Genomic DNA, 12,732 nt, shown 5'->3' with positions numbered 1-12,732 from the left:
CAAGAACGAAACCTTTTACGTTTCTTCAATCTCTCCTTGTCCACTAACAAAGCGACTCCAACATACGCTGCCATCACTTTGTACCGATAAGGAACCATTGCAGAAAGAAACACAAAAGATAGCACTGCGAAAGCGTTCAGCAGGAATAATCCTCACAGAACTAGCACAGAGCATCAAATGCAGAGAGTTTAAAATGGCCGAGCCTATTTATTTACTGTACATAATCCTGCCCACATTCCTGCCCATTTTTTTGACTGACAGATTGATAAAATGGACCTCGACGACCACAGATCGTTGATCATCGGTCATCGTTCGTCGCCCGTCGTATGACATCGTTTTTCGCTTTTGTTTTGAATTTTAGCTTGTCGTTCGTTTTGCACTATCAAGGTGATAGCAAACGACGGTCGTCAACGATGTGTCGTTACTAGCACATCTTTGTGTCTGTATGGGCCTTTAAGGATATACAGTGTATTATAGCCCAACAGCACCATCTAGTGACAAAAGAGAAGAACAACACCCATTCATTATTCCCTCCAGCTCTATATGTTTGGGCAGATCTGAAGTAATACAGTATAGAAACTTTATAGTACCCTGATGTGATGTGAAAGGAGTCGTGGAGGCCACACGTTCAAGGGCACACTCTCAAAAGCTTCATTCAAGCACGAAAATGCTCCAGGAATAATCATGCTGCTTTAACAGGCCACTAGGGGGAGGCCATGCGTGAAACTGCCCATCAGTTATGACCTAGCTGAGGGAATACTACTTCATGATTAACCAGTCTCGACACACATGACTAAACGTCGCCACAACAAACCCAAAGGAAGACCCCCTTCGGGATCAACACAAGCTCAAGCTTTTTGCTCTTTATTTGGTGCTTCAACCCGGGAGTCCCCTTCACCTACGCCGTGCTCACAATCCCCTCCCACACGACCAGAAGATCAAATCATACAAAATTCCTCTTCCACATCGCCACCAGAAGAGAGAACCATGGCTTCACAAGATCTGACCTCCATACTAGCCAAACTCAAGGAGATACCCACACGGCAAGAGATGCAAGAAGATCTCCGCTCTTCTGAAAAGAGGATCCAGGAGTCCATGCAGACTCAAATCGCTTCTATTAAGACAGATTTCAAACACCTGGCGAATCGAGTAGTACTTCTAGAAGAACAAACGGAAGAGGTGGATACTCAGATGTCAGATATACATGACTTGGTGTCTCGTCAATCGAGGGCCCTGACTGAAATGGGCCGCAGGTTGGATGATATGGACAATCGCGGGAGGAGGAATAATCTAAGGATTAGAGGTATTCCAGAAGACATCCTACCTCAAAGCATTGAGAGCGCCCTGTCCAAGATCTTCAAGAACCTTATAGAGGCAGATGCAGAACACCAAATAGTCTTCGATAGAGCACACAGAGCCCTAAGACCCAGAGGAACCCCAACTGAGAAACCAAGGGACATAATCTGTAGACTTCATTATTTTCAAGAAAAGGAGGGGATCTTGAGGGCGGCGCGACTTTTACCAGATCTTACCTTCAATGGCCACGATATTCAGATCTACCAGGATTTATCATGGACAACCTTACAACAAAGGCGCTTACTACGACCCCTTACGGACGAACTTAAGAAGAAAAATATCAAGTTCAGATGGGGGTTCCCCATAAGTATACAAGTTGTCCATAAGGGCAAAACATGTATCCTACAGGAGCCCGAGGGAGTGGACTCTTTCTGCAATGCCCTGGACATACAACCTCCAGTGCTGGTTAACTGGCTGGACCCATTGGAACTGTCGACCAGATCAAGACCACATAAGGAACACTGGCAAGAAGTACACCATAGCAAGAAAAAGAAACCCAGCAACCCTCAGCCCATGGCGTCAAGCGGCAGGCCAAGGGACCAGATACAGAGTCAGCAGAATATGCCGGGGACCTCTACTCCTGACACGTAACTATGTGCTAAACACAAGAGAGACTCTCTATTTTACTATAGAGTTAGTTAACTTGCTTGGGTAAACAAGACTGCCCACTTTGGAAATGCTTCTCTTATAACTATATGATTATGTTAGAAAAGGTGTGTGGCGATTTGGGCTGGCGGGGATGCGCATGACCAGATGAGGCCTTTGGCCTTATGGCACTTGGCGGCTGGATTTCCCCATTATTTACCCTAATGGGTGTTAAAAAATTATAACAGATGATACTGATATACAGAGCCATGACCGCTATGTCTCTATTACTTGCAGTATGCGTGTCCTGACTAGCCCAGATGAAGCTTCTAGCATTGATCTCAATATAGGCTAATGTTACATAAATCTATTTGTACTAGCGGTGTGAGCCTATAATAGAGCATTTAGTGTTGAGACTAAGGTACTAAATTTTTTCAGTGTTATAATACTTTATTATATGTTGTGTATGACGGGTGGTTCACCTTGTCTTCCCCCATACCCCCTAAGCTCTGCTGTAGATCCGTAGCCCATGAGACGACACAGGTCCCTCATGGCTAGAAATGCAGAGTTACACATACTTAAAGTTTTAGTTTATTGCTTACGTAATATTAACTTTTCTTTTACAGTTAAAGTTTTTCCCCATGTATTCACCCTCCCCACTTCTTCCCCAGTTCCCATCCCTTGGTTAGGGGGCCCAGGAAAACTGACACGTTTTAAGACCAAAACATGGTGGTTAACCTAAAGATAATATCGTTAAACACGAGAGGTCTCAACATTCCTGAAAAAAGATCGAAAATATTACACTTAATGCATACTGAAAAAGCAGATGTTATATTCTTTCAGGAGACACATTTTAAAGGAGACACAGCTCCTAGATTGTATTCCAGACACTATCCGGTGGGATATTTTAACAACTTTTCCGAATCCAAGGCTAAGGGTGTCGCCATATTGTTCTCTAAGAATGTCCACCTCTCCGATATCACAGAGCATCCGATAGGAGATGGTAGAGGATTGTTGATCAAGGCCACTATTTCCAATCAGGTCTTCTCATTTCTTAACCTCTATTTGCCAAATAAAGGCCAGATACGCTTCCTGAGAGAGGCCATGGAGCTAGTAGAAAATAAGCTGGAGGGTGTTGTGGTGACTGGAGGGGATTTCAATTGGGCCATTGACCCTGCATTGGACTCCACCACATCCGCCAATAACACTTCTCAAAAAGACATAAGACGTTTTAAATCCATATTACACGATTTCCAATTGATTGATACTTGGAGACTAATGCACCCTAAAGATAAGGATTTTACCTTTTATTCACATCCACATAAATCGTACACAAGAATAGATTACTTATGTTTAGGCCATAGCTCGCTAGAAATGATCACAGAAGCATCAATAGGGCAGATGGTGGTATCTGACCACGCGCCCATTACCTTATCCCTATCAATACAGGGTTCTCCCACCCGACAGTGGAACTGGAAATTTAATGAACAGTTCTTGAGGGATGACGACTGTAGGAAACAGATTGGGGATGCTATAGGGGACTATATGGAGACAAATGTGACTGAAGGGGTATCACCAGTTACAATTTGGGAGGCACATAAGTGCGTAATTCGTGGAAAATGCATCCAATTAGGTTCGTGGCTGAAAAAAAAGAAAGCTGAATGTAAGACGGCCTTATTGACAAAGATAAGATCCCTAGAATTGGTTCATAAAACCTCCCTGACAGCTGACACCTTACTGGAACTACAGGAAGCACGCCTGGCACTGAATAGCCTACTTAACGAAAGTACACGTAGAGCATTTAGAAAGTGCAGACATAAATTCCATAGATGGGGTAATAAACCTGGCAAACAGCTGGCAAGGGCTTTAAGGGCACAGAGGACTTTGACCTATATAAAAGAAATGAAGGATACTGAGGGTCAGATGCACTCAAGCAATTCGCAAATTGCACAGATATTCCACAAATACTATACTGCCCTTTATAACCTAACCAAAGATGACTATCCGGGAGAAAGGTTAAATTTAGAAAGGGACATACGGGAATATTTATCAGAAATCCAGTATCCTGCTCTACCTTCAGAATTAACAGACACGCTTAATGAACCATTCACAGAGGAAGAACTAAAATTAGTATTAAAAAGTACCCCATCGGGAAAGAGTCCAGGGCCGGATGGCTTTCCGGTGACTTACTACAAAGCTTTTCAAGAGAAGCTCCTCCCCCTCTTCCTGCAGGCATGCAACACGATATCCCAAGAGCAACCCTTATCACCTCAATCCCTTGCTGCTCATATTACGGTACTACCAAAGGAGGGGAAGGATCCTTCACTCCCTGCAAGCTACCGCCCCATCTCCCTACTTAACATAGACACCAAGTTATTCGCGAAACTATTGGCGAATCGTCTGGCGGCACTAGTTCCCTTGGTGGTACACGAAGATCAAGTAGGCTTTGTGAGGGGTAGGGAGGCGAGGGAAAATACTATCAGAGTCTTTGACATAATAGCACATGCCCAGGCAACTCGCACTCCAGTCATGTTCCTATCTACCGACGCTGAAAAAGCGTTTGATAGAGTGGACTGGAAATTTATGGAAATGACACTAAGGCATATAGGTTTAAACAGCCAGTTCTTACAAAAGATCCTAGCGCTATATGACTCCCCTACAGCACAAATAAGGATCAATGGCAAGCTATCGCCCCAGGTCTCTATTTCGAATGGGACAAGACAAGGTTGCCCCTTATCGCCCCTGATATACGTTTTATGTATGGAAGCTCTGGCTAGAGCAATCAGGAAGAATCCCAATATAAGGGGTCTAAAGGTAGGGAAGACCGACCACAGATTAGCTCTATTTGCTGATGATCTTTTAGCAATAGTCTCGAATCCAATAGTATCTCTACCAAATATCATGGGGGAGTTCTCCAGATATGGAATATTATCTAATTTCAAGATAAACTATTCTAAATCCACTGCATTAAATATATCCCTTTCCAGCCACACTGTTGATTCTCTCAGGCCTAGTTTCCCTTTTCAATGGGCCTCTTCTCATATCAAATATCTAGGTATACAAATACCAAACTCCTTGCCATCTGCCTTTGCTCTTAACTACACTCCTCTGCTCCGGACTATGCGCCGTGAATTAACTCAATGGGCAACACAGAAATTCTCTTGGTTGGGGAGGATGAATATTATTAAAATGAATATTCTCCCTAGATTCTTGTATCTCTTTCAAGCAATCCCTTTGAGGATTCCGGCGCAATACATCGGAGAAGCACAGAGAGTTATAAGCCAATTTGTTTGGGGCGGTAAGAAGCCTAGATTTAAGCACTCATACTTATACTATAGCAGGGACAGAGGGGGACAACGCCTACCTATGTTGCTAGCTTATTATCAGGCCGCAGCCGTGCACAGAGTGCTAAATTGGACCAGGGTAGATGTTAATCCCAAGCAATGGATAGAATTGGAAATGTATTCTTCCTCTGTGAATCTTCATCTTATTCCCTGGTTAATAACAATCCCTCCAATTAGACACCCCACAATTGAGCCCACTTTAACTCTTTGGAAGAATCTTAGGTATAAGTTGGGCCTCTCGTCTCCGAATACCCTAATGTTACCATTTATCGAGAACCAAGATTTTCCACCCGGAATCTCTGGATTGCAGGCAAATAGGTGGAAACAGCGGGGTCTTACTAGAATAATCCATCTACTGTCGGGGGGGAAAATTACTACTTTTACAGACTTGATGACAGAAAAGAAACTGTTTCATTCAGATGCTTGGTTTTATTTCCAAATAAGACATTTCATACACTCAAAGAGGATGGAGGTTACCCTAAAAAAAGCTCCTACGCAATTTGAAATGATTTGCTCACGGGCCTCTGAGCCTACACATGCCCTCTCAGCAATATATAAACTACTGATACAGGGCCATTTTCCGGATATCCCTGCCTTTTGTGAGAAATGGAATGGGGACCTAATACACAGGGGTATAACAATAGACTGGGAGAAACACTTTGAGGTAATGGCAAGATGCTCGACGAGTCTTGAGATAATAGACACCCAATATAAACTTTTAACTAGATGGTACAGATGTCCAGATTTTCTTCACAAAATTTTTCCATCGGTATCCCACCTATGTTGGAGATGTAGTAATTCAAGGGGCACTTTGATCCATATTTGGTGGGATTGTGACAAGATTAGACCCTTCTGGGAAAAAGTTATACAACTCTCCTCAATAATATTAGGTTACCAAGTTCCAGAGGGTCCCGACTTTTGGCTTCTCTCACATTCCAAAATTCCGTTATACAAATACAAAAAGTCCCTTTTAAAACACCTGAACAATGCCGCCAGAGCAGTAATTCCGACTCACTGGAGGGACACAGAACCCCCAACGATAGGGGAGTGGTTTAGTAGAATCGATTTTTATTGCTCCATGGAAGACATCTATTATGATGCTCTAGATAAACAAACAGATTACATGTCGACATGGTTACAGTGGATAGATTTTAAAGCGTCAATAAAATATAAAGAACAGGTAAATTACGACCCATCTAGAGGAAATCAGTAGGTTGTAAGATGCTATTAACGATGAGCTCACACATTCAGGAGACCACTTGCTCAAGATGCACTTGAGATGACCCCATAAGATAAGACAGATTGAGGCCCACCCGACTACCATCACACTCTTCTCTTTTCCCTTTTTCCATGGGAATTATCACTTGCTCCCTTTACCTCCCCACCCCTCTCTCCCTGATGTGTTAATATGTTCCCTCCCCATTCTCCCTAGACGTACGAATCTTTTTGTTTAATTACCATTATACTGTGGTTAGAGAATCCTACCCTCTAGGTATAATCCATATGTATTGAAGAGCAGTATATTTCTTTTTGCTATGATGATGGATTGCAGTACGAAGGAAAGTTAGAGACACATAGAGGCTAAAATAAGAATGTGGTTAAGAACTATGATACATATGCCCAATGAGTCTATGTACCTATCTATTCTCTTGTAAGATCGTATTGTCTATATATTTGTTTCTGTACTTGTTTTCCCACTTGAAAAATCTAAATAAAGAATATATAAAAAAAAAAAAATCTCCAGGGTATGTAAACTTTTGATCAGGGTCATTTGCGTAGTTTCTGTTGTCATTATGATTTAAAACAGTAAAACACTGTTTTTTGACAATAAATGGCTTTGCCAACCACTAACCATGAGTGAAAGAAAAGTTTGTGAGTTATCATTTATATTCTCTGACAAATGGCTAGAAGATCACAAATTCGGATTACTGTATACAGATATACTGTATATATGTCCCAGTATCCCATGGACAAAATACTACAAGTGAGCAGTTGTACACATCACACTGACATTACTCTACATAGGACTAGATCTCTATATCCTATAGATGGGGAGCCAGATACCTGCATCCCATGGACAATACACTACAAGTGAGCAGTTGTACACATCACACTACATAGGGCTAGATCTATCCTATAGATGGGGAGCCAGATCCCAGCATCCCATAGACAATACACTACAAGTGAGCAGTTGTACACATCACACTGATATTACACTACATAGGGCTAGATCTATCCTATAGATGGGGAGCCAGATCCCAGCATCCCATAGACAATACACTACAAGTGAGCAGTTGTACACATCACACTGACATTACACTACATAGGACTAGATCTATCCTATAGGTGGTGAGCCAGGTCCCAGCATCCCATGGACAATACTTTTAAAGCAAACTGAATAAAATAATAATTTTAGCAATCAAATAACTGCTCATTTCCCAGCAAGCGTGCTCCCAAATAACTGCTCATTTCCCAGCAAGCGTGCTCCCAAATAACTGCTCATTTCCCAGCAAGCGTGCTCCCACACAGAGTTTTCTTCTTTCGCCCAATACATACCTACTAACATTAACTTTAGGGAGCACTACTGATTCATCGCGATTGCACCATAAACTGACTGACTATATTTATTTATTATTTATTAGCAGTTCCTTATATAGCGCACACAGATTCCGCAGCGCTCTAGAGAGAATATTTGAACATTCACATCAGTCCCTGCCCCAGTGGAGCTTACAATCTATATTCCCTACCACATGTACACGCACACACAGACATTCTATGGTTAATTTTTGGGGAGCCAATTAACCTACCAGTATATTTTTGGATTATGGGAGGAAACCGGAGTACCCGGAGGAAACCCACGCAAGCACGGGGAGAATATACAAACTCCACACAGTTAGAGCCATGGTGGGAATCGAACCCATGACCTAAGTGCTGTGAGGCAGTAATGCTAACCATTATGTGCATGATGATTCATGAACACACAGTCAGTCAATACTAATCATTAGAGACCTGTGCGGTGGCCCACAAATACTTACCCTACTAGCTCTCCACATTTCACAGACAGGCAATCAAGTCTCTGTCCCCCATGCAGAACCAACAACACATTACATCACTTACGGGACCCAGCATAATGTATGACTCAACCTAAGGGAATCACTGTGAGCTGAACTATATGGGTGTATACCAGTGGCGTAGATATCGTAAGGCAGCCCCCGCTGCTGCTTGGGGAAGCAGGTGCTGCGTGGGCGCCGGATGCTGGCACCGGCCACTGCCCTCCACCCCTCTCCTTACTGTACCCGGCCCCTGCCTCCCCCGCCGCGTCTGTATTCCGCCAGGAGTCGGGACCGCATATATACTACTCTGCATCCCGGCGCCTGGCTCCTTATGAGTCCAATGTCCATTACAAAATGGCCACCTCCTTATAGCATACCGTTTTTTAAGATGCTAGAGGAGGCAGTGACGGCCTCCTCTAATAATTTGGGGGCGGCGCCGAAATGATCCCACGGGGGGGGGGGGGGCGCAAAAATTGGCGCTACGCCCCTGGTGTATACGCTATGCAATTAGAAGCAATTAGCGGTGTTGCTGGGCAAACCATATAGCGCATACAGACTGAACGATATCGCTCAGTGACGTCACCTCGTCCACCGTGGTTGCAGAATATATTGTCAGTTGTCAGACTGAGCTGCATATACAGACAATGTGCAGGGGTCAGTCCCTAACGCCTTCTGCATGTCTATCTACCCAGTCCCCTACTAACCGCACATTGGGCCTTATTCTAGTTCACTCTTTCTGACAAAATCCTTCTTAGATGGACAAAACCATGTGCACTGCAGGTGGGGCAGATGTAACATGTGCAGAGAGAATTAGATTTGGATGGGGTTTTACTTCAAAGTGAGATCTATATTGCAGTGTAAAAATAAAGCAGTCAGTATTTCCCTGCACAGAAACAAAATAACTCACCCAAATCTAATTCTTTCTGCACATGTTACATCTGCCCCACCTGCAGTGCACATGGTTTTGTCCATCTAAGAAGGTTTTTTTTTAGAAAGAGTGAACTAGAATAAGGCCCATTGTGAGGATGGCCAGCCTATTCATTTGTGATGTAAAAGTAGTATAATCAGGGGAATTGCCACACATGTCCCAAACCATGTCACTGACTACCAATTCTTGTGAACACTTCTACGGCACATGGAAAGGCCACCAATTTCCTATGCATTACATCAGCGGTTCTCAAACTGTGGGTCCTGACCTTCTCAGCATGGGGTCGCAACTCCATGTTGCTGACCATCAGGCTGATGACTTTTCTAATCTCAGTCAATGATTCAAGGAGTCTGGAATATCTGTTGAGTTGTCTGTTATATTAGACTCCTCCCATCATTTTGTGCCTCCACAATGCTGCCATGTACCGTATATACTCAAGTATAAGCCGACCCGAATATAAGCCGAGGCACCTAATTCTACAACAAAAAACTGGGAAAACTTATTGACTCAAGTGGGACCCTCACTCGAGTAGAAGCCGAGGGGGGCTTTTTCAGCTTACAAAATGGTCTGAAAAAGTAGGCTTATACTTAAGTATATATGGTATGTGCTGTCTGCTGGCTACACATGTGATGTGATGACCTTCTGCAGTAACTTACTGGGGTCCTGTAATTATTTTTATTGTCTGATGGGTCCCAGAGCAAAACAGTTTGAGGACCCCTGCATTACATGCATCTGTGATGACACAGTCTCATGTGAAGGTACTGCATGTACACTGCATACAGGGGATGGCATATAATTACCAGGTTGTAATGGGCATAAGGTATATTCACCCGTAAACTGAAAACAGCACTTTAACAGACTGCACTAATATATTTACTACGGTCTTTTGGGTCTGGTTCCTGTGCAAAAGATCGCAGATGGGTGAGAAAGCTGCCTTTATCTGGGTCACTAGGCTCCCTGGGAGAGTGAACAGAAGTTCATATATCTGATCTGCCATGTCGTCCTATGCAGAGAAAAAGTGACAGAAGATGGTTAGACCCACAGACGAGAAGGAAATGAAGGGACAATCAGAAATGTTTTACAGAAACAATCATCTTTTTAAAAAAAAAAAAAAAAAGAAATCACCGTAGTTCTAATTATGAGCAGCAATTCTTTATGGCTTAGTACGAGCTGATTCAAACTTAGTACATATGGCCCATAGACTGAGATTATGGTCATAATTATTCCGCGAATTCTATTAGGTTTAAAATCTACATTTTCTTGCAACAATATTATCATGCTGCCGGAGCATGACTACTGTCCGGGCCTGAGCAGAGATGGGGCCTGCCTCTGCAGCAGCGGACAAGGGTATAACTTTAACAAAATGTCCCACAGGAAATGGATGCCTACATGGTGGAGACAACTGACAATACGGACTAACAAATACATACTGTAGGAACACAAGGAAACATGTTTAACAGTAGTCAGACAGAAGTCAACATTAGGGCTGCTAGATTGTGGTAGACCAACTGGCACACTGGAAAACAATGGCTGACAAGTATGAGGAATGCCTAGGGTATATGTATCTGTGAGAGGTAGGTGGTTGTGCCACTAGGCCATATGTACCCCCATATCTCCCCTGTTTCGTACACTGCATAGCAACCTAGAACTGTAGGTAGAACCGTCTCTGCATATTTGTTCCCTTCCTGGCTGTTGCAGCAACCTGTGGCGTCGCTGATGACTGCCTAGGCGCTGTGCAGCTCGGCAGGTATGTGTTCCCTGTGTGATAACTGTACCGTCTCTGCTTATATTGTTACCTACTTGGCTGCTGCAATGACCAGTGGTGCCGCTGATGGCTGCCTAGGCGCTGTGCAGCTCGGCGGTTAGGTGTTGCCGGTGAGATAACTGTCCCGTCTCTGCTTATATTGTTACCTACATGGCTGCTGCAATGACCAGTGGTGCCGCTGATGGCTGCCTAGGCGCTGTGCAGCTCGGTGGGTATGTGTTCCGTGTGTGATAACTGTACCGTCTCTGCTTATATTGTTACCTACATGGCTGCTGCAATGACCAGTGGTGCCGCTGATGGCTGCCTAGGCGCTGTGCAGCTCGGCGGGTACGTGTTCCAGGTGTGATAACTGTACCGTCTCTGCTTATATTGTTACCTACATGGCTGCTGCAATGACCAGTGGTGCCGCTGATGGCTGCCTAGGCGCTGTGCAGCTCGGTGGGTATGTGTTCCGTGTGTGATAACTGTACCGTCTCTGCTTATATTGTTACCTACATGGCTGCTGCAATGACCAGTGGTGCCGCTGATGGCTGCCTAGGCGCTGTGCAGCTCGGCGGGTATGTGTTCCCTGTATGATAACTGTACCGTCTCTGCTTATATTGTTACCTGCATTGCTGCTGCAATGACCAGTGGTGCCGCTGATGGCTGCCTAGGCGCTGTGCAGCTCGGCTGGGAATGTGTTCTGTGTGTGATAACTGTACCGTCTCTGCTTATATTGTTACCTACATGGCTGCTGCAATGACCAGTGTCGCCGCTGATGGCTGCCTAGGTGCTGTGCAGCTCAGCGAATACATGTGTCCTGCGTCTATAACCCCCAGGGTACATCTAGCGTATACCTGTATGTGTTATGTATATCTGTACGGTCTCTGTTTCACTGTTATCAAACCCGCTGTGGCACAGCAATCCAAATCTAATTCCTAGTATACGCAAGTATACCTGGCCAATAAAGTGGATTCTGATGAGGGAGGTGATTGGGTAGTTGTGTGTGTGTGTGTTCGCATGAGGTGTAGCGGTCATGAGAGTATTTATGTATCACACTGAGGTGGCTTTGCTGTTCCTTCCATGTGGCTTCCAGGGTGACCTGGAAAACGTGAACTGTTGGGGGGGGGGGGGTCCTGATGACCGAGGGTTGAGAACCACTGTTTTAAAGGGGTCAATGTTCCATTACTAAGCAGCAGTTTAAATGATTGGCTTGCAGTCTCCCACTTAACAGAAAGGTTCATGGACCAATGGCATTGGGTCAGTGGCGCGTGCACAATAAAATCACAAGCTGGATTAAATAAAATTATATCTATTCAATCAGTGTCTAAATTAAAGTATCTAAATGTCATCCTACAGTACACCCGGCAGGTCATCTATTCTGGATTTCTGTACCATGCACAGGTGTATGAACCTATTGTGCTGGGTCTGTAATTATCTCACATGTTTCTGCAGATTCAGACCCGGAGGCAAGTGGGGTTTAGTTTGCTATTGACCAATGTCCTGGCTACAGCACCTGAGCTGCAATGTGTTTGCACAGCCCCTGCACACAGAGAGGCAGGCACCATCGCCTGTAGTAACATGCACTCTGCACTGAAGAACCACATGCAAGAGACACTGCGTAAAAAGCCAACTTCCTGCAGTGGCCTCCATGTCTACAACCCCTAAGAAGTGTTCTGGGAATGGATATGAGGCGCAGCTTGTGCTTCTGCACATACAAAG

At 44.2% G+C, this 12,732-nt stretch overlaps 1 protein-coding gene across 2 annotated transcripts in view; it reads right to left on the bottom strand.

The window, feature by feature from the left end:
- WDR11 (WD repeat domain 11) overlaps positions 1-12,732 on the bottom strand; it is a 114,823-nt gene that overhangs the window by 39,301 nt on the left and 62,790 nt on the right. The window contains exon 17 of one of the 2 annotated variants that reach the window (XM_083149169.1): positions 10,144-10,269. The exons of the other annotated variant lie outside the window; for it this stretch is intronic. Coding sequence (XP_083005295.1) covers positions 10,144-10,269 — 126 coding nt within the window. The remainder of the gene's footprint in view (positions 1-10,143; positions 10,270-12,732) is intronic. 2 annotated transcript variants of the gene reach the window in all.

Source organism: Crinia signifera, chromosome 6 (genome assembly GCF_055691185.1).
Source record: "Crinia signifera chromosome 6, ASM5569118v1, whole genome shotgun sequence".
In the NCBI taxonomy this organism is placed as follows: domain Eukaryota; kingdom Metazoa; phylum Chordata; class Amphibia; order Anura; family Myobatrachidae; genus Crinia; species Crinia signifera.
Note: the sequence above shows the minus strand (reverse complement) of the source record. Positions and strands in the feature narration are given on the sequence as shown.